The sequence below is a fragment of the Eptatretus burgeri genome, chromosome 1 (assembly GCF_056783735.1).
Source record: "Eptatretus burgeri isolate ZD-2024b chromosome 1, Ebu_testis_v1, whole genome shotgun sequence".
Lineage (NCBI taxonomy): Eukaryota > Metazoa > Chordata > Myxini > Myxiniformes > Myxinidae > Eptatretus > Eptatretus burgeri.
The window spans coordinates 45,856,655-45,879,128 of record NC_140961.1 but is presented as its reverse complement, the minus strand read 5'-3'; the positions used below and the strand labels follow the sequence as shown (position 1 = coordinate 45,879,128).

The following is a 22,474-nucleotide window of genomic DNA, read 5'->3' as shown; positions in this document are numbered from 1 at the left end:
TCAACCCAGACTGCAGATGTGTCCTTTAGATGAGAAGCCACTTTTTACATTTCGAGGCAAAGGTTTGTTGTTATCAGCTCGATCACTCTGCTCCAGACCAACACATTTATTATCATTTAGGGAAAAAGTCTCTTGGCCAGAAAGGACAGCCAATTAAACTTGTAGCATAAAAGTTACATTTCTAAAACTCCATTTGTTACAATATAGAATACATTAATATAAATTTTTCCCCCACAGCACCCTGAACAAATTACAAATTCCTGCCCTAATCTTAATTAAACGTCAGGCTTGACCAACTTTCCACCAGAATGTGGGAATAATTGTGGCAGTTAAAGAAGATGGGATGATACACAGTATCGTTTTTATTCACAACACAAACCAACCTCGTGACCACAACAGACAATGTTATTGGCTGGCAGGGCACTTGGGCCTCTGATCTGAGCACTTAGCTCATGATACCGGTCTCCAGGTTCAACTCCTATATACATTGTTAATTTATTCATTGTCTACCAATATGTTTATCACGCAACTAATACAAGGTGGGTTCAAAACGTTCTCGGCCTAACAGACAAAACAAGCTCCACCATAAACCTAACCATCGAAAGAAAGAAGAAAAAAAAAAACATTTTTGTACCATTTTGTACAGGATTAGTCGTAAGACTTTCTCAAACAGATATAGACAGTCATCACAAGCATTGGCTGAGATCCATGCTCTCTAACACCAGGGTTCATTAAGAACCAATCACCAAGATTAGTTGAATTAAGACAAAGAAAAGGCTCTGAGGTTTCAAAATAAATTAAATAAAAAGCTCCAATCATATGTGGCCCAGGCAATTTGTTCACGGTGATTAGGGCAGGAATTTGTAATTTGAGAGGTTTTCTATGAGGTCAACCCATCAATAACAATTGCATACGTACACTCGTCTCACAGCCCCATACTATGCCCATTGGTTTCACCTCCTCTTACAGAAGATACAGAAAGAGCTTCACTGCACACAACAGTTATCATACTACGATGAAGGGGGCAAATGCCACCCGATGAGAAAATAACCACCAAAGACAAAATTGCAAATAAAATATCACTTCAGCAAGTCCAATTGTTTTCCATCTAAACAATGATGTGTTGGCTTATTCATAAAGATAACTTGTACAAGTGCGAAGTACATTCAAACGGAACCCTACACAATGGAGGATGCGTTAGCATTTCAAATCATCGACCAAGTGTTCTTGTGCAAATAAGTATGTGCATGGATAACCCGCACTCACACTCATTTGCCACTGCGAAGGGAACCATGCAACTCATCTCGGAACCGTACATCCCTCGAGCGGCGTTGCAGATGGCAAGCTGTGTGCGGCGGACACTGCAACTCCTTCTACCTATTGCGAGTCCTCTGAAGAAGTTCTGCGAGTCCCCCCTCGGCTTGAAGAGTGACCTCCGGCTCGCCACTCTTCCGAGAGAGCGCCAAAGCTTCGAGATACAGCCGCTTGGCATGTTCGTACTTTCCTACCAACAAAGGGAAAATAATAATAATAAAAAAACACAAAAAACAATGACTGAAAAGGAATCCAAGTGGGAGAGAAAAAGAAGCTGCCCTTCAAAGTAAAAGGAAGTGATTTGGCAACAGATGAGTGACCTTAAAGTGAGAGAGGCAAACAAAGAGGTTGTGAACGACGAGTCAGGCAAGAAAAAGAAAAACAACAACAAAGGCCTCCAGGCGATTTGGAGCGAGTTTTACTCTCGTGAGCAACAGCAATGATGGTGAACACATTTGATCCTGTGGCCATAGTGAACCCAGAAGGATAAAGTGTCCAAGATGAATTTTGAAGCCTTCTTCACGGTGATTATTTTCTTGTGATGCTCAATAAGCATCTGGCTTTCAAGGCCAGTTTACCAAAGAAGGTAAACGGTCTTGGTGTATCTGGGGACAGGACTCAAGCTTTCAACCACTGGAGCATGTCCTTCAACTGTGAAAAATCAGTCTCACCCTCTCGCTCTGAAAGGATTGTCAAAAGAATCCACCCATCCATCTATTTATTTACACGACAGAAAAACTAGGCTTTATAAGGATTGGAGTCGGTCTATGTCAGTGGAAAAAAAATGACAACAAATTTTGTGATCCAAATTTTGTCAGAGGTATGTTAACTGCCATGAGAAAGGGTAAAGGAACGTTTCAGGCGTGAGACCTTCTGAAGAGCAAGAGAGAAATACAGTACGTGTGAACATTCAGGTTTTGGAGACAATTTTTAGCAGCGTCTCATAGCGAATGCTGCTCTAAGAGAGCTCGGCGTTGTTCTTTTTCTTCTTCTTCTTCTTGTGAAGACAAAACCTTTTCGACTCGGCTCTTTTATATACAGGATCCGGATCTCCTTAAATACTAAACACCTGTACACATCCTCGCATTGAGGGTGCCTTTTGAGAGCGTCTATCATGAACTTTTAAATATATTCGGACATTTGCTTTTAAGTTTCGAAAAGTTCACGTTACTATTTAAAGATTATTCCATTTAATGTATTGTAATTTCGTAAATACACTATTTTCTCGTCATGAACGAAGATCATCCATGAAGGACGTGATGTGACGAAATATCGGAAGTTGTTTTTTTTTTTTCTTCTTCCTCTTCTTGATCTTCTTCTGGTGAAGACAAAACCTTTAGGACACGGCTCTTGGACACATTTGTCCTTGTTTTTTTAATTGTTAGGCTCGATCCAAGAGAGATCTCATTGTCCACACTCAATGGACCAATATTATCCATGGATGCCAGCCAGGGTACAGGATCTCCCTTTAAATAAACACTAAGAATGTGAGGCCTTATTATAGACCTAATCCATTAGGAATGTTCAAGAATGCTCCAATTTATTTGTTGTGGTTCATCCCAGATTCAAATTAAACAGATGTAGAACATCTCCATCACCACCTGACCTCAGCGACCTAATGAGATGTTGAACAAGTGTTAGAATCGGGGAACAGTACAGGCTGGGGAAGGAGCGCTATTTCTGGAGCTGAGGGAAGGTAGAAATTAAGCAGTTGAAACTTCCAAGCTGGAGAAACTGGCAAGTGCTTGAGTTTGTAGATTGGCGAGTTATAATCACATGTAAAAGGAATTTATTCACAAAACTCCAAGTTTCCCTTTGCACAGCTTACCTTGGTGCATGAGGATTCCAGCGAGGTTGCTGATCATTGCAGCCTCATGCTGATGTCCAGTGTCCCTAGCCAAATCAATGGCACGTTGAGCCAGCTCTTCAGCCTCTTCCCACAGTCCCTGGGCATCAAGCGTGGCGGCAAGGTCACTCATCAACAGCACGGTCTACGGGTGGGTACGAGTCAGAAATTAGCTTCAGAAAGTTGAAGCATTCTACACCCTTTTAGGAGGCCAATAGGCTAATGTACACTGGCGATTGTGATAAACTCAATGAGTCGAGGAGGAGGCTGTGTAGCTTGCCTGAGGATGGGTGTCACCCTGTGCAGCAGAACAAGTGTCCAGTGCTTGGCGGTACAGTGTCGACGCTTTGGCCCATCGGCCCTGGCTTATGTGGTAGCGTGCATACGAGTCCAAACACATGCCAAAGAGTAGCTGTGTGTTCAACAACATGTCCCGTTCCTCCTCTGCTGTGCAAAGGTGCATGTCAGGCATATTAGTTATTTGATTTGAACGATTCCATTTTACCTTACGTGCCTCAAGGCATTGAAACTCAATGCACACCGACCAATCGGTCAATGACCAAAGATATTGGTTAATGTTTGGTATCTGATGACATTAGGCCTGAACTCCCCCTCTTTCACTTCACAAGTGAGCCAATTTAATGAAGGGTGTGCAGGTGGGTTGACAAAACATTCCCACAGCCAAAGTTGAAGGAGCAAACCCTCAAGCTTTACAGTACCGCAAAATAATACGGCAAATTACATCGTCTATGCGATCACATGATAGACTGGCACTCTTTGCCTCGACAGCCATTTTAAAAAGAGGCTTCTCAGCTCACAAATGCTCCTCCAAGCCGTTTCCTTTAATAGACAATGAAATGTAGTTCAGGCTAAGTTAGAGATTCCACAGAACTGCACAATAGTAATAAGTATAAACAAACAAAAAAAACATGTCAGAACACCACTAAAAAGTTACAAAGGTAGTGCTGAACCAACAGACTTGGTCATCTTCTGTGCTTAAGCTCTGGTGCAAAGGTCAAAGGTGGTGTATAATCCTGAGAGCTGCTTCATAGACAGCTGCCATGGACCACAAGTATGAAACAGCATTATCATGGTAATTCAGGGAATGCAGAAATGCAAAAGACAAAAAAATATATTTATATTGGGGGATGCAGAGAGTCGTTTCCACAGGCACACAAAGCGAAAAGTATGGTTAAGCAATTGGTTCATGTCAGTCCATCTTATCAGTTTATGATAGAGGAAGAACTAAGCCTGGTGTTGGCTTTGTGGTTAGGGTGGCGGCTTGGGATCCTAGGGTCCCGAGTTCAAGCCCCGTTGGCCGCCGAATTAAAATACACCAGGAGGTTGACTCTGCCTGTTATCCTTCCGAGGTCGGCAAAATGTGCACCAGTGTACTGGTAAGGGGACACTGCATCAGCGGCATAGCCACGTCCCAACCAATGATGCAACAGAGAGAGAGACAGAGACATAGAACCTATTTAAATCAAATGTTATATTTTGAACATGAATAGGAAGACATGTCTTTCGTTTTACCGTACTTTGGCTCTGAATTCATCCCGGTCATACATCTGCAGAGAGTGAGATAATATTTTCACACTGTCTGCCTGCCTGACAGTTAAACAAATTGAAAATCATTCCAAACAGGAAACCTACTGTTGTTAAGGACATATATGACGGGCACAAATAACTAATGCAATGTGTAATTGATAGGGTGATGTAATAGACATTGTGGAAAATGGCAGGACAACATGGAATCAATTTATTTATACGACTTTTCAAATCTTTATTTTATTTAAATTGAATTATATACTTGAACGCTAGTATACAAATGGTCTGTCGTAATACTTCCAAGAACCTCCAGTTTTGCAGTACTTCAATTTGAATCAAGGTTCAATGGGGTGGTGTATAAGGGTGGTATTTAGACTGCTTTAATAGCACTAAACGTCTGCTTTTCTTTTTTTTTTTAAACGACCGTTGAAATCATTATTTGATTAAAATTTAAGTCACACTGTGTGGGGTATCGTATTCTACGAACTTGAGTTTTTACAGCAAGGGATAAAAAGCCACAACTTGGCAGCAATCGGAGCTGAGCAAAGGGAGGCATATGTACAGAGAGCAGATCAGGCACCCACAGAAACACCTCATCTGTCTTGTATTATTGTTAGACTCTGTGGATTGATTCGGATCCCGAGTGTAAGCTGCACTAAAGTGGTAAGAGTACAAGTGGTTGTAGAGAAATGAGAAAAGGCTACCGGGCGATGACCCCAAAGTGTGTGCGTTTTGCTTTGCAACCTTCTCTCCTGCGGTTTGCACACACCACTCGTATCCAGAAACAGCCATCTTGTGTCTGAAACACAGGCACAACCACACAGTTAAATTAAATATTTAATTTAAAATTTACAAACACTTTATGACATCACCTCTCAAATGTTACACTTTTATCCCATTTCAAAAGGAAAGCAAGAATAGGAAGGCAGATCTCTATGCAACTCCAGTGGTGTGTGTGTGTGTGTGTGTGTGTGTGTGTGTGTGTGTGTGTGTGTGTGTGTGTGTGTGTGTGTGTGTGTGTGTGTGTGTGTGTGTGTGTGTGTGTGTGTGTGTGTGTGTGTGTGTGTGTGTGTGTGTGTGTGTGTGTGTGTGTGACGCTGGTGAATGTATCCTCCTGACAATCTGAAATTTACACACCTCTTCACTACATCGACATATTCACTTTTGTGTATTTGGATACAATCTTCCCAAAATTACTAAACCATGCTCTCTCTGTAGACGTGGATTGCCTACTCCCAAACCAACACATCTATACTTTCCCTTTTCCCGTTTTTGACTCCAGTTCTCAGCAAGTCAGCTGAATACTGGCCTCAGTTGAACATTCAAAGTGACACTTCATCTCAAATACTCTATCAACAAGTATTTATACAACTCTCAGTCAAAGCTCACAATCAGAAGATTTAATCTCTGTATGCTCCTGCTCCTGCAAGTCACAACAACCCTACCTTTGGCAACCTTCTAAGAACAACCAAGGCACCAGAGGCATATGTTGAAAGAAGGGCAAATGAAGGGAAAAGACCAAGAGGGAGGAAAAGAAGGATGCTTCTGGACCATCTGAAGAATGAGATTGTATGGGGAACTGAAAAGGACAACTCGGAATGGCTCTGGTTGGTCACCTAAAAAGCCGGCATGTCTTTAGGCAGACCACTCATGATCAGAGTTTGCTTGTCCTGCTTTGCTGACTCCAGTGGCTTTCAGTTAGTTCTCTCAAATACATTAAATAGCTGAAGAAATTTAATTCTATAACCAGACATCACCTGTTGTCTGGGTTCTGAACTGCCTGTCTTTTCTCCTGGCATGACTGCACTGGTCCTCAAGTCTTCCAAGAAGGGGTACCTAATCTGCCTCACCTCTTAAAACAGGCCTTCTCAAAGAAGCAACCATTTACATATCAGGTCAATGTAACCCTAATGCACAAAAATGAGTTCCAAAACGAGTCATACGTGTGTACTAACCCGAACCCTAAAATGTTTCTTTTAATTATATTCCTTATTCGTACTTTTTTTGAGAAGCGTAGATACTTGCAATCTTCAGAGACATCTCAATCATGGCATCATCGTCCTATGTGCAAAAAGAGCCACAAAGGTCACTGGTGTCAGGGGGAAGTGATATACACAGGGTATTAACACATTTACAAGGAGAAAAAAAATAAGGTAAAATTACGAATTTTGTAAGGAACAGACAGACAAAGTTTAACAACGGCAAACAATGCTGATATCGAATTAAAATAAAGAGGAAGAGAATGAATGGCAACGGATCAAAAATTCTGAGTGAGGGGAGTAGGACTCGTGTCAATGAGGTACCCCCTCCTAGGACGTAGTGGTAGCACCGTGCACCCCAGAGGAGGGACTCATCCCCACGACCCCAGCCATGCCATTGGTTGGTCACCTAAGAACAGGGTAGACCAACCAATGGGAAGCGGGCTGTGGCTCCACACACCTACCTGTTTGGTTCCATGTTCCAAGTATAAAGTCATGGTTGCTTTGAAGAGCTTCTCAGCCTGTGAGATAAAAAAAGAAAGAAAAGTAAAACCACATTAAACCACTGCACAAGACTGGATGTAAATCACCACCACATTCAAATCAAAGTACAGAAAATAATAATAATCACAAATACTGCAGATCCGCAAACTGAACATGGACGTCACAAGAGACACAACACACGTTCCACAAAATGTCCCTCTATCCCACCATATAACCATCATCCCATTCACTGCAACAGGCTTCTCTTATTGTCGTACGAATGGCACTCTGCCAAAAGAGCCAGCGCGCTTTTCCGACCGATGCTTAAAGCAAGCACCGAGTGTTTAGCTTTGGACAGAAACATTTGAACCCAGAGAACCAATAGCAGTGCAAGGTCAAACACATCAAAGTACACCTGCTTACAACAATCCTGACCACCAAACACCATGTGTAGAATTAAAGGGCCTCACCTGCTCAAAATGGCCCCGCTGCATAGCCAGGTTTGCCATCTGAAGAAAAATAAATAGATACACACACACACACACACACACACACACACACACACACACACACACACACACACACACACACACACACACACACACACACACACACACACACACACACACACACACACACACACACACACACACACAGAGTTATTGGCAAGGCAATTGACATAAAAGTAATGAAGAAATGAGATTCAAAAACTTGATAAAACAGCCGGCATCTTTTCGTTTGATGTACCAAAACTCCTGAGGGTCCACCAACAAGCAGTTGCGAATATCACATGTGACCGACATGACATTTTGACACTGATGACCCCGAAGTACAATAAAATTTGTTATCCTCATCGTTTTCCCCTTTGAATACTAATGCTGAGATGGAGGTAGTGCGAGTACCAGTCGTACCAGATCATAGGTATAGATGAGGGCATTCTCGTGATTCTCGTTTTGCGCAAGGTGGGCCGCGAAGTGCAGCAGCTCCTCCGCTTTCTCCAGTCGTCCTTGCAGAATGTTCAGCTGCAGAAAGTGAGAATACACAACTACAACGTTTGGTTATTTCAGGTTCAGCAATTATATATGCAGTTTACCACACTCCGTATTTCAACACCATCATCGTGAATCTCCTCCGTGTGACCACAAACATCTATCTGCCTCAAGCACACCATCATGCACCACCGATACATTTCGACCGTGGCATCGTGAAGCATGAAGCAAACACAAGTGAAACACCTGTACCTTTGCTCGTTTTAGAGTCCAGATAATTTGCTGCTCTGGTGTTTGTTCTTCAACCTTCTCTTCATCCGTCTCAGAGAGCCATTTAAAAAAGGAAATTCCTGGAGAGAAAAACAAAACAAAACTTTCGACTTTGTTTAAAAAAAAAATTAAAAAAAACTATCAAAGAGCCTGGCCTTATGGATGGGAGGAAGGAGAAGCAAGACCTGGAGCACGTGTTTACTGTAAAGCCACTGTGAAACAAAAAACATCTTTCCTCTGAGGGATGGTGTGGGGTAATTGGCTTGGGGTTAAATGGGAAAGTTAAAAGATAAAAGAAAGATTGATAGAAAACACTCAGGATGATCGCACAGTGTGAGCCGGAATTTTTAGTTACTCCTTTTGTACAGTGCTGTCATGTACAATCCATGCTGGGGTAACATCCAGTAGAAAGTAAAGACATGAGAGTCTCAATCCTGAAGTAAAATGGAGTGAATAAGCCAGAAAATGAAGGATTTTATAAAACAAATCATTGTTGTTGGTTATGCACTCTATTGATAGACCTTGTTGCATATATATATATATATATATATATATATATATATATATATATATATATATATATATATATATATATATATATATACATATACATACAGTGCGTGCACTGTATACAATTGCACAGAGTTTGAAATGTCCCCGCCGGCGTCTACCACATCTCCGGTGTCCCCAGTGTCCCCCCCCCCCACGTGCCTCAAGACAGCCAATGACGGCCATCCGATAGATGCAGTGCGTAACCTCGACGGAAATGGCGACAATTGACGGAAATACCTGAGTATTTCAATGGAAATTTGTGAAACTAATGTGTTATATATGTGAAAACTATTTAATTTAATGCTTGACGGAAAAAAACGAAGAAACGTGCCCCTCATGTACGAACGAATGAAAGACGTCATTTCTGCCCACCATGGCATTTCGCGCCGAAAGACGTCATTTCCGCCCACCATCGCATTTCACGCCGAATGCTGAAAGCTAAGTTCTTCTTATGCTATCATTCTTTTGTGGCCCCCTGCCACGCTGTATCGAATGATTTAATTCCTTCTCTTATATATAAAGGTGCTTATCACAATAACAAGATTTTTACATTTTACATATTAAGTACACTTTTTAATTGTTTTTCAACTGAAAAAAGCATAAATTGCATATTTTAACATTAGTGTACTTATTTGCTTCACCACACGCGCTGTATTGAAGGATTTCACTTGTTTAATTTTATTATTACCTCCACCACGAAGGTGGAAGGAGGTTATGTTTTCATCCCTGTTTGTAGGATATCTCAAAAAGTTGTGGATGGATTCGGACGAAACTTGGTGGACACGTTGGGTATGTGACGAGGAAGAATACATTCAATTTTGGTGAAGATCAGAAAGTGGAACCGGATCTGAGAATTTTTAAAGAGATTCCTCACCATTGAGGGATGGGGCTAAACCGAAATGTACATCACGATATCTCAAAGAGTTATGGACAGGTTCAGCCAAAACTTGGTGGACATGTTGGGGATATGACAACGATGAATTAATTTCATTTTGGTGAAGATCCGAATCCAGATCCAGATAAATAATTATAAAAAATTTTGAAGTGACTTTTGCCATTGAGAGATGGGGTCAAAAACAATATACATACTTCATATAGTATGACATTTCAAAAAATTCTTGCCACCGATATATTCCACTGGATCAGACATTGCGTGGCGGAGGTATGCGCGCCACTGAGTGCCCTTCAAATTCCATATATACATAAACATATATAGCCTGGTGTTGGCTTCGTGCTAAGGGTGGCAGCTTGGGATCCTAGGGTCCTGAGTTCAAGACCCGTTGGCGGCTGAATTAATACACCAGGGGGTTGACTCAGCCCGTCATCCTTCTGAGGTTGGCGAAATGAGTACCAGTGTGTACTGGTAGAGAACCAGTGCATCAGTGACACAGTTGCGCTTCCAAGAAATGATAGCTACCCCGGCAGCTAAGCTGCCATACGCAAGAAGAAAATGATGATATACATACACACACACACATATATATATATATATATATATATATATATATATATATATATATATATATATATATATATATATATATATATATATATATATATTGTTCGTCTTTCAGCTGCTCCAGTTAGGGGTCGCCACAGCGGATCATCCGTTATGATCCGCATACCGATTTGGCATAGGTTTTACGCCGGATGCCCTTCCTGACGCAACCCTGGTCGCCTCTTACGACACAGGGATAAGGATTGAGTTTCGCCATGATTCCGGGCTGCCCTACACCCTCTCATAGCGCGGCCCAGTGCAGACCACCTGTCCTCAAGCGATCCTCCAACCCAAGCCTCCGAGTAGCCGGATTACAGGCGCACGCCACTACGCCCAGTATGTATATATATATATATATATATATATATATATATATATATATATATATATATATATATATATATATATATATATATATATATATATATATATATATTGTTGTGGTTGACGAAATTCGCAAACCACCATTCAGGTCCTGTAGGTGAGATATCTCTGTAAGTATATGTGTAGTTAGGCCCAAACCCGTTGTTTAGAGGGAATAAATGTAATTCATTCGGGCTGCGACCCTTCTAGATAGCCGTTTTTCTTTTACTATCTTTATTTTGGACCAGCCGCCATTACTACCACCACAACCACCACCAACCACGTCTCAACAGCCATCACACAACAACCACCAACCGCAACGCCGCTTCACAACAACAGCCACGACCCTTGCCGTCACATCTCGCTCTCGCAACCATCGCATCACCGCCATTCCCGCGCCGCTTGTGGGCACCGATCCTGGACTTCGACAGGGCGCGCACCGAGCAGCGGGTGCAAAAACACCAGCCTTTCCGAGAAATCGGATCAAAAATCATTCATGCCCACTTTTCCTCTGTCCAATGGGGAGCCAGCCAGAGGTGAAGGGTCGAAGGTGAAGGAGCGAAGCCCCGGGGGCTATAAAGGGCCGCGTTCGCTCGCCGGGAAGGAGTAGTTGAGTTGGAAAGAGTTGAGAGTTTCTGAGAAGAGGAAAGCAGTTGGACGGAGTTGAGAAGAGTGGAGAGTTGGAGAGTTGTGGCGGCGGTGAAGGCAGTCGAGAGGGCGCTCGTGCCAGAGTCGGGGAGCTGCGGAGAGGGGAGGCCGGTAACGCGACCGAGGTCGCGGTGGAGACGCTCGTCGCGGGACCCAAGCCAGCGAGATATCCTCATTCCCCCGAGCATCAACAACCCCCTCCTGTTTCCCCCCGCGCTGAGATAGTGTGAGAAGGGGGCCCCGTTCCCACCCCATTCCAGGCAGTGCCAGCGAGGCCCGCGGAGTCGGGGCGCCACCGCCATTTTGCGGCTCATCACCAGACGGGTAGGCTCGACGCGGTCTCGGCCCCAGGCCCGTCTGCCCCCTTGTAGTTGAGGGTGGTCCCTTTTTCTTTTGCTTTGAGTATATGTGTTGTCGGCGCCGTCTGTGAAGTAAAACTGTACAAGTGTTGCCGTGTGCTTGGTAGTCGGTAGTAGATCTGCATTGTTGCATTTGCTTTTTGTGCAGAATTGTGTGTTTCTTCTATTTTTACATTTGCTTTTGGTGTATAATTGTATATGTGTGCTTTCCGTTTGCCGCGGAATAAATGTGCTTTATGTTGAACTGTTTTTCCCGTTTCGCTTCGTCTTTTCCTTTATTGAATCTCCATCTTACTTCACGTAAAGGGTTGGTCGTGGGCTAAATACGCCCAATAATTAATCGAACCGTCGAGGTTGACGATAACACCGCTCGGTTATCCCGATAGTATGGAACGGGTCGCTTAAAGTGGCCCGTGTCCGAAGTCGACCTGCGGCGAGGTGCGATCGCCCGGTCTACCCTCCGTGTGGGTACTTAGGTAGGTCGAATTTGGCGAGCAACCCTATCCCACGCGGGGGGCCGATTGGCACGATCGTGGTGAGGCCGAAAGGCCTACCCGTGACTAGTTCCCGGCGTTAGTCCGAGAGGGTCACGACGGGATTGTCCGTCCGGTGGGCGACGTGCCGCGATTCGAGTTACGTGGCCGCTCGCACGCCGGCGGGCGCGAATCCGCAACAATATATATATATATATATATATATATATATATATATATATATATATATATATATATATATATATATATATATATATATCACTAGAAAGGCACTCGGAGGAGCGCATACCTCCGCCAAGCTAATTAGTTTAAGTTTTGTATCCCAATGATTGGCAGGATCTGGATTTGGACCTGAACTAAAATTTAAATCGGCTTGTTCTTGTCACCTAACCAACTCATCTCCCAAGTTTTGCTCCAATCAATCCCTAACCTTTTGAGACATCGTGCTATATATCGTTTTAGCCTGATCATACAATGGTGAAGAATCACTTAAAAAATTATCAGATCCGGATCTGGATCTTCACCAAAATCGAATCAATTCTTCCTTCGTCATACCCAACATTCCCCACCTAGTTTCATCCAAATTCGTTCACGACTTTTTCAGAAATCCTGCTATGGCATATGTCGTTTTTGGCTCCATCCCTGAATGGTGAAAAATCACTTTAAACAATTCTCCGATCCAGATCCGGATTCGGATCTTCACCAAAATCTGATCATTTCATCCATGTCACAAATCCAAGCTCTCTACCAAATTTTGTCTAAATCGTCTACAACTTTGAGATATTTTGTTCACAAGCAAACAAACAAGCAGACAGACAGACAGACATACAGGGGTGAAAACATAACCTCCGTCCACGTTCGATGGGCAGAGGTAACTAGAAAGGCACTGATTAGAGTGCATACCTCTGCCAGGAAGAACAGTTTACATTTTGCATCCGACTGATAGGCAGGATCTGGATTCGGACCTGAACTAAAATTAAAATCAGCTCATTCTTGTCACCTAACCAACTCATCCACCAAGTTTTGTCATAACTCTTCCACAAATTTTTGAGAAATTGTGCTGTTTATGGTTGTTGGCCCTATCTCTCAATGGTGAAGAATCACTTAAATAAGTCTCAGATCTGGATCTTCCCCCAAATTGAATCCATTCTTACTTGTCACATACCCAACCTCTCCAGCAAATTTCACCCGTATCCATCCACAATGTTTACATATATCCTGTTCACAGACAGACAGGGGTGAAAACATAACCGTTGTCCACGTTCAGATGGTAGAGGTAATTAACAAAGTGTGTTTTACAGTCAGGTCAGATCAGGTATGGGAGCATGCGCCAGAGCAGTGCGTCGCTGTGTCCACTTTCAGCCGGTACTCCAGGGGCCTCCGTCTGGCCATCCCCCAGGCAGATGCCTGGCCCATCCCCATCTCCTTGATATGCCATCATCCTGCTGCAACCACGAGGCACGTGGTCGGCCCATTGGCCTCCTCCACTCATGAGACTCCCTCGCTGAGAGAATCTGGTGAGCAGGATCAGCGTCAGGAAAACAAGCCACATGTCCATACAGCCGTAGCTGACGCTCACGGACTATGGAGGTTACACATCACATTTGAGTCTCTCTCAGCAACCACTCGTTGGACACAAAGTCCAACCAGCGATAGCCAAGGATTCTCCGAAGAGACCTGGAACCAAAGGTATTAAGTCTGTCTCAGATCCCTGGTCAGAGTCCAAGTCTCACATCCACAGAGCAAGACTGGAAGCACCAAGGACCTGAAGACTCAGACTTTCATCCTCCCGCACAGGTACCGGCAGCGCCAACCCCCGTTATCCAGTGAATCCATGACTCTCCAGGCCCGACCCAGACGTCTATTGACCTCTGATTCACAGCCAGCAGAGACATGAATATTACTGCCAAGGTAAGTGAATCTCTCCACGACCTCAACATCCTCACCACAAACAGGCACAGACAGGATAGCAGCATCCAAAGATGTCATTGAAAGCCTGGATCTTAGTTTTGACCCAGGAAACCCGTAATCCCAGCAGCTCAGACTCCTCATTCAGCACCTCGAGGGCCCCCAAAAGGATATATCTAAAGTCTCTGCAAAGATAACTGCATCATCTGCGAAATCAAGGTCAGATATCTTGACATTCCCAAACGATGCACCGCAGCTTGATCTCTCCAACATCCTCCCTAGAATCCAGTCCATACAAGTGCTCAAAAGGGTGGGGGCCAGTACACACTCCTAACGAACTCCAGTAACAACTGGAAATAAGTCAGAGATTGTACCACCACATGTCACAGCACTCTCAGTACCAGAGTGGAGTACAGACATCAGATCGATCGGTTTTGGTGGCACCCCGCGAAGACCAAGAATCCTCCAGAGGACATCCCGATTCACTGAATCGAACGCTTTACAGAGATCAACATCGGCTGCACGAAGCCCCTGCCGAAACTCTTGTCTGCATTCAGTGAGTACCCGAAGAGCAAGGATACGGTCAATCGTTGACCTCTTTGGTGTAAAGCCTGACTGCTCTGGACGCTGGTGCTCAAGCAGATGGTGGCGAACCCTATCAAGAATTATCCGAGCAAAGACCTTGCCCGGCACTGAGAGCAGCGTCACCCCTCGGTAGTTGTTGCAGTCTTGGCGATCACCCTTCCCTTTCCAGAGAGGGACAACAAGGCCCCTCTTCCAGTCAGTTGGGATGATGCCTGTGTTCCAGGCAGAGCACAAAACTGCATGCAACGGCACGAGTGCAGAGTTTCCACCAGCCTTGAGAAGTTCAGCATGGATGCCACAGATCCCTGGAGCTTTACCCCATTTCAACTGGTTCACCACAGCCTGTGTTTCCACAAACGATGGTGGACCACAGTTGATTGGAGGGTCAGCAACAGTGATTGTAACACCCTTGACGTCCAACTCGACAGCTGATGGATCAGCCTGGTACAGCCGCTCAAAGTAACCATCCCAACGGGCCTTCACTTCGGACTCCTCTGACAAGAGCCGACCACCCTCTGCTCCAACTGCAGTGCTCCGAGGGATGGGCTTGGACGAACGCAATGCGTGAATTCTCCTGTAAGCAAGACGAGAATCACTTGACCACAGGTGATGCTCTACCCCCTCACAGATTCCTCCCACATAGGCCTCCTTGTCCACCCTTAGCGCACGTACAGTTTGACGCCTCAGCTCTGCCATTCAGCCTGGCCCTGCAACTCTGGGTAATGGTATCCAGTGTCCCTTGAGACAAAATTCTTCTTTGCCCAATGGTAAGTTCCAAGACATCCACCGGCAACATCAAGGACGGTGGGCTTGAAGGCCTCTTCAGGACCTCCCAAAGCACCCAGACTCCCCAAATCTCCTCTCAACTTGTTCGCAAACTCCTCAGCTACCCTCTCATCCTTGAGCTTGCCAACATCCAGCCGAGGCTTGGATGGTACCATTCTATTGGATTTAAGGTGCAACTTAAGAGTTGCTACAACAACCAGTGGTCAGTATTGAGGAACTGAACACTCCGGCAGACCCTGCAGTTATGCATCATCCTCCAGCGACCATCAACGAGGACATGGTCAATCTCCTTTGCCACACTGCCAGCATTGGAATACCAAGTCCAGCGATGAGCTTGTGGGCGTTGAAACCATGAACCGGCCACCCTAAGTCCATGACTTCTTGCAAAGTCAAGGGACTTGGTGCTATGCAGGTACACAGTTCCTGAACCATGGGGACCAACACACGTCTCATAACCATCCCTATCAGTTCCAGTCGATGCATTGAAATCCCCCAAGACTAGAAGTGTATCTCCTCTGGGGCACTGATCAACCACAGACTCGAGTGTGGCGTAGAATGTGTCCTTCATGGTGAGATCACTCGCCTCAGTCGGAGCATAAACAGAGACCAGGGAAATGACACCTAACGAGTGACGAATCCTTTGTCTCATAATATGCTCGTTGACCGGTGTTACCTCAATTATCATTGGAGTCAGCTTATTGGACACAGCTACAGCAACTCCTTGGGAATGGTAACCATCAGAGTGACCAGACCAATAGTAGGTGTAACCACCCACCATTATCTCGCCGCAATCCAGTCTCCGAATCTCAGAGAGAGCTGCAATCCCGATGTCCAAACGCTTGAGCTCAGATGATCAGAGACAGGTGATCATCCTCTCTTAGGGATAGGACATTCCAGGCACCCACCCGAAGGGACCGACTCAGGTTAACCCAATGAGACCGCCGTCTGGTGGACGACACCTCAGCACCACTCCGACACACTCTCCCGCAATCTGACCCAGGAATGTTACCCTGTGATTTCCCTCCTATCACCAAAGATTGGGGGTCCCAAAGGCTTTGCCCCAATCCCGTCATCCGGTGAGCTGCCCTGCGAAGGGAAGCTGCACAGGAGGTACTCCCACGGAGTGGGTTTTCAGATTTTTTTGCGTTTTTGCGTTTTGCGGAATGAAGGGTTTTACGGTGGCCGAGTGCAAATCCTGCCACCAACCTCCTAAAAAGAAGTAACCCAACTGCAGGAGGACGTCCGCAGACACAGTTGGGCACTAGATATGGATGGCCGTTGGCTCACAAGGAGCTCCTCCGCCCTTTGACAGGTTTTGTTTTTAATCCTGCTGGGTGTCCATATCCAAACACCCTCCTCACCAGAAAACCTGGTGGGGGAGACGGTTTAGTCACCGACAACGGAACAGTTTAGTACAGGTTTACATGATACCTGTAGCAAGTCACAGATCTAATCTGGCCTGACCTGACAGTTTTACAGAAGGACCTGACAGAAGGACAAGCTCTTTATAAAAATAAAAAAAAAACAAGGTTTATCGTACAAAACTTGAGCAGTTGAAATTGCGAACTCAAAAGCCAGCAGATGCGGTTCGAATCCTAAACAGAGCAAAGTTTGAAATGTTTTTCTTCAGTGTGAAAAAGCGTTACACAGTGCACACGCACGCACACACTCACACACCTCCTTTAATAGGTATACTTTTGCTTAGATTTCCGTGACGTCACCAAATCCTGGCCGTTTGGTAGTAAACCGCCATTTTGGGGAGATGCAAACCAAATAAAAGAACCGACAGAAATGATTGGTGTATTTGCTGTTAAATGCCCGCTTGCCTGGTGATGATTTCTGAAACCATTTCAAACCATTTTGCTCCTTGATTAATTATAATGTCTTGCCTCCGGTCTTTATCATCATCATCATCAGTATCAGTATCCGGGAAAAAAGGAATAGTCGTGTAATCATCCCGGTCTTCTCTACAATATCTGATAATGCTTGCCACACAATTTGTGCATGCTTTAAGGACAGTCGGTCAAGAATATCCCTGACAATATCTGCTGCTCTTCCTTTGCTCCAATTGGTTCTTCTGACCACGTCCTTGTTAAAGTGGACATCTCTCTGGCTGTTATCAGAGAACCACCTCACCGCCGTCGAGTCTGGCATTTCACTCAAGCCGACTGGCAGGGTCTCCGAGCAGCCATCAAACTTACAGACTGGTCTCCTATCATTACTTTCTCAAACATCAACTCATCCTGGGAATTCTTTCAAAGAAACTTGCTCTCCCTCATGCACAGATTTATCCCCTCTCGTGTTCAGTTGTCTTACCCTTCCTCCCGCCCTTGGTTTACTGAAGCTTGTGGCGAGGCAGTTGTCCTGAAACAACTTGCCTTTGCCTCATGGAAAGCAAACCCAACTGAGGGCAATCTCAGTTCTTTCCACAAAGCTCGGAACAAGTGTGTATCTACCCTCAGGAGAGCCAGAAAACAACATCTTTCTCATCTCAAGTCTGAACTCTCAAACCTCTCTCCCTCCTCAAAATCCTGGTGGCGTTTAATCAAATCTGTTTCTGGTGTATGTTCCCCCTCCATCCCCTCCCTTACCTCAAATGGCCGCACTGCTGATTCCACACGTGATAAAGCTGAATGTCTAAACTCGGTGTTTGCAGCTAAATCTTGTGTCCTAAACCCATCACTATCTCTACCCACTTTACCCAGTCGCACCCAACTGTCCCTGGACTCTGTATCCTTTTCTCCTGACAAGGTGGAGAGCTTGCTTTCAAACCTCGAGTCAGATTCTGCAACCGGTCCAGACGGCATCAGCCCACGTGTCCTCAAAGCCTGCTCTTCTGCTCTTGCTCACCCTCTCTCTGTTCTATTCACCCTCTCATTTTCCCAAGGTCATCTGCCATCTGCTTGGAAATCTGCTAACATCACTGCCCTGCATAAAAAAGGTGCAAAAACAGATCCCTGTAACTATAGACCAATCAGCCTTCTCCCAATCATCAGCAAGGTTATGGAATCCATCATCGCTTCAGACATGAAATCCTTCCTCTTCTCCAATGGCTTGATTTCCAATCATCAATTTGGTTTCAGACCAGGTCACTCTACCCTAGATATGCTGCTACTGCTCTCCCATCAATGGATGGAGGTCCTCAATGCCAGACAGGAAATCCGAGCCGTATCCCTGGACATATCACGTGCTTTTGACACAGTCTGGCACCCTGCCCTACTCACCAAACTCTCTTCCCATGGTATTCAAGGCCATCTCCACTCATGGCTCGCAGACTTCCTCTCCTGTCGCAGTCAACGTGTGGCCCTAAATGGAGTTCTTTCATCCCCTCTTCCTGTGCAGGCTGGAGTTCCTCAAGGTAGCGTTCTGGGCCCTGTTCTTTTTCTGGTTTTCATCAATGATCTCTCGGACTCTCTGGAAAATCCTCTATTTCTCTTTGCCGATGACTCCACCCTCTGCCGTACCATCTGTCATCCCTCAGACCGGCAAGCAGCAGCTTCTTCGCTCACTGCAGATCTGGATAAAATCACAAACTGGTCCAACACGTGGAACATGTCTTTCAATCCAGACAAATCTCACACTCTCACTATGTCTCTTCGAAAGGACCGTTTACAAAACCCACCCATCCACTTTCTCAACAATCCTCTGGAAGAAGTCTTTTCTTTCAAGCTTCTGGGTCTCACTATCTGCCATGACATTTCCTGGGAAAGTCACATTTCCAACCTTGCCTCAAAAGCCAGTCGCCGACTGGGAATCCTCCGTCGTGCAAAGTCCTTCCTCGGCCCTCTTGAGCTCCTGACCACTTACAAAGCTTTTGTCCGTAGCCTGATGGAGTACTGCTCTCCCCTCTGGGCTGGTGCTCCTGCCTCCCACCTTTCTCGACTTCACGCTGTCGAAACCAGGGCTTTTAAGATCATTGGCATCTCCCGCAATGAAGCTGAGTCTTTGGGCCTCTCACTCAATCACCGCAGGTTGGTCGGTGGTCTTTCTGTCTTCTACCGACTCCTCTCCAGCCTTGCCCCCCCTGCTCTCTCTGCGATTTGTCCCAACCACATTTCCACAGGGCGCTCAAGGTCCGCCAACAACCCCCTTCTGGTAAAACTACCAAAATCACGAATCACTGCTCATCTTCACTCTTTCATTCCTCTTTTTCCCGCCTTTGGAATAAACTTCCTCACTCTATTCTTTCCCATTCTTCCCTCCAGGCTTTCAAAACAGCTGTTCACCACCACCTCTTATCTTCCCCCATCCAAATCCTCGATCTTTTCTACCCCCGATAATCCACCCAAGCCCACTTCCTTCAATTCTCCTGCTTTCCTTCCTGAAAGTCCCTGTAATGTCCATCTTCTCCTCGCCATGTTCCCCGTCCCATCCCCATCCCTCTCCCTTCCACAGTTCACCTGTGTCTGTTCCCCAATGATTTGTCCCTTCCACTCCCGCCCCTCTTGTCTCATGCCTCCTTGCTGTGAGTTGTGTGTTAGCTCTCATACGAGCCTCGACCAAGGTATACAAAAAAAACCAAAAAAAAAAACCTTTGATTCCACCAAAGAATGGTAAGTTTGGCCTTAAAGGATTGACTCAATTCTGCTTCAACCACAGGATCAGGAACATTGTTCCAATCCGTTACAATCCTCTGACTGAAGAACTTGCTTCAAATATCCAGTCTCGACCTGTGTCTGTGCAGCTTGAATGTGTGTCCTCAGGTACTTTGGTAGATTGCCCTCGTGACGAACATTTCGACTGGTAATCTTACTTCACCTACCATGACTTGTAAACTGTGATCATGTCACCTCTTCTCCGTCAATGGTACATGGAGTGGAGATTTAGGGCTTGGAGTCGATGTTCACACGTCGTACCACGTAGCTCTGGAACCAGTGTTGTCATTCTTCGCTGGACCTTCTCAATCTCGTACGCGTCCATTTTATATCTCATATTCCAAAGGATATTGCCATCATCAAGGTGTGGTCTAATCAGGGTTGAGTATACTATCGGGAGAACCTCTTTTGTTGAATTTGTAAAAGTTCTTTTGATAATTCCAGGCATCTGGTTTGATTTTTGTGCAGCTGCTGAAACATGTTTGTGGAATTTGAGTTCTGAATCTATCACCACCCCCAAGTCCTTTCTCTTCTTGTACTTCCTGCAAGTCTGTTCCACTCATCTGATAAGCAGTCAATGCGTTTGATCTTCAGACATGTAGTACTTTACACTTGTTTAAGTTGAAAGGGAGTTGCCATTTGTCTGACAATTTTTGCTTCATTCAAATAGTCTTGCAGAGTCCTTTTGACTTTGACTTTTTACTGCACCAATGATTTTTGTGTCATCAGCAAAAACATACACAGAGTTTATGAGCCCATCTGGTACATCATTGATAAACAGCACGAACAGCAAAGGCCCCAATACACTCCCTTGGGGGACTCCACTTCCAACTGATTTCCATTCGGATTTCACTGCATTTGATGGCCACCCGTTGCATTCTGCCGGATATGAATGCCTCAATCCATCTATATATGCCTGGTGTTGGTTTAATGGCTAGGGTGGTGGGCTTGGAATCCTAGGGTCCCGAGTTCAAATCCCACTTGCTGTTGAATTAATACCAGGTGGGGTTGACTCAGCCTGTCATCTATCTATAATTCCAGCAATCTCTGTGTCTGTCTGTTTGTCTGACTGTGACCGCCGTTTCTCGACAACCGCCGGTCCGATCTCATTAAAACTTGCCAGGAATATTGCCGGGGACCTGCGGATGTGCCTTTTCAAGGTTTGATATCGATCAGACGAGCGGTTCCCAAGTTACGGCCATTTTATTGCTTTTTCAGTGTTGAAAAGGTGTATATATATGGAAGCTGAAGGTGTCGTTCCACCTTCTCACCTTTACATGCCAATTTTTTCTCAGAATAATGATAACAGCATATTAATAATAATAATAGCACAATAATTGCACAGTAATTGAATAAAAAGAATAACGTGATACAGTGACCAATGTCTGTCAACCAATAACGACCTATATATTGTCTGTGAACCAGACAGGACACGGTGCTATGACATCACGAGTGACGTCACAATTAATGTTAATTTATTTATTTATTTTCTTTTTTTTTGCACGATTGACGGTCCAATTTGATTGAAACTTGCCAGGAATATTGCTGGGGACCCGTGGATGTGCCTTTTCAAGGTTTGATATTAATCGGATAAGCAGTTCCCAAGTTAAGGCCATTTTCTGTCGACCAATGACAAGACACGGTGCTATGACCTCACGAATGACGTCACAATTAATGTTTAGTTATTTATTTATTTATTTTTGCACGATTGACGGTCTGATCTGATTGAAACTTGCCAGGAATATTGCTGGGGACCCGTGGATGTGCCTTTTCAAGGTTTGATATTAATCGGATAAGCAGTTCCCAAGTTAAGGCCATTTTCTGTCGACCAATGACAAGACACGGTGCTATGACCTCACGAATGACGTCACAATTAATGTTTATTTATTTATTTTTGCACGATTGACGGTCTGATCTGATTGAAACTTGCCAGGAATATTGCTGGGGACCCGCGGATGTGCCTTTTCAAGGTTTGATATTAATCGGACGAGCGGTTCCCAAGTTACGGACATTTATCTGTCGACCAATATCTGCGAGAGGGGAGGATGAGAGTGGGGGGGGGCGAGAGAGAGGGGCGAGAGAGGAAGGGCGAGACTAGGGGGAGAGGGGGAGGGAGAGGGGGAGAGAGAGGGGGTGTGAGAGGGGGTGGGGTGTGAGAGGGGGTGGGGTGTGAGAGGGGGTGGGGCGTGAGAGGGGGTGGGGTGTGAGAGGGGGTGGGGCGTGAGAGGGGGTGGGGCGTGAGAGGGGGTGGGGCGAG

At 45.1% G+C, this 22,474-nt stretch overlaps 1 protein-coding gene across 2 annotated transcripts in view; it reads right to left on the bottom strand.

The window, feature by feature from the left end:
* Positions 1 to 344: 344 nt before the first annotated feature.
* The window catches only part of TTC19 (tetratricopeptide repeat domain 19), a 25,797-nt gene continuing 3,667 nt past the window's right edge, over positions 345 to 22,474 (bottom strand). Inside the window, exons 2-10 of one of the 2 annotated variants that reach the window (XM_085882069.1) lie at positions 8,412 to 8,509; positions 8,082 to 8,192; positions 7,641 to 7,679; positions 7,152 to 7,208; positions 6,708 to 6,769; positions 5,413 to 5,507; positions 3,441 to 3,607; positions 3,143 to 3,305; positions 345 to 1,504 (exon numbers count right to left, since the gene is read on the bottom strand). In XM_085882069.1, coding sequence (XP_085738195.1) covers positions 1,374 to 1,504; positions 3,143 to 3,305; positions 3,441 to 3,607; positions 5,413 to 5,507; positions 6,708 to 6,769; positions 7,152 to 7,208; positions 7,641 to 7,679; positions 8,082 to 8,192; positions 8,412 to 8,509 — 923 coding nt within the window. In that variant the 3' untranslated portion in view covers positions 345 to 1,373. The remainder of the gene's footprint in view (positions 1,505 to 3,142; positions 3,306 to 3,440; positions 3,608 to 5,412; positions 5,508 to 6,707; positions 6,770 to 7,151; positions 7,209 to 7,640; positions 7,680 to 8,081; positions 8,193 to 8,411; positions 8,510 to 22,474) is intronic. The other variant, XM_085882079.1, reaches the window with a different exon arrangement.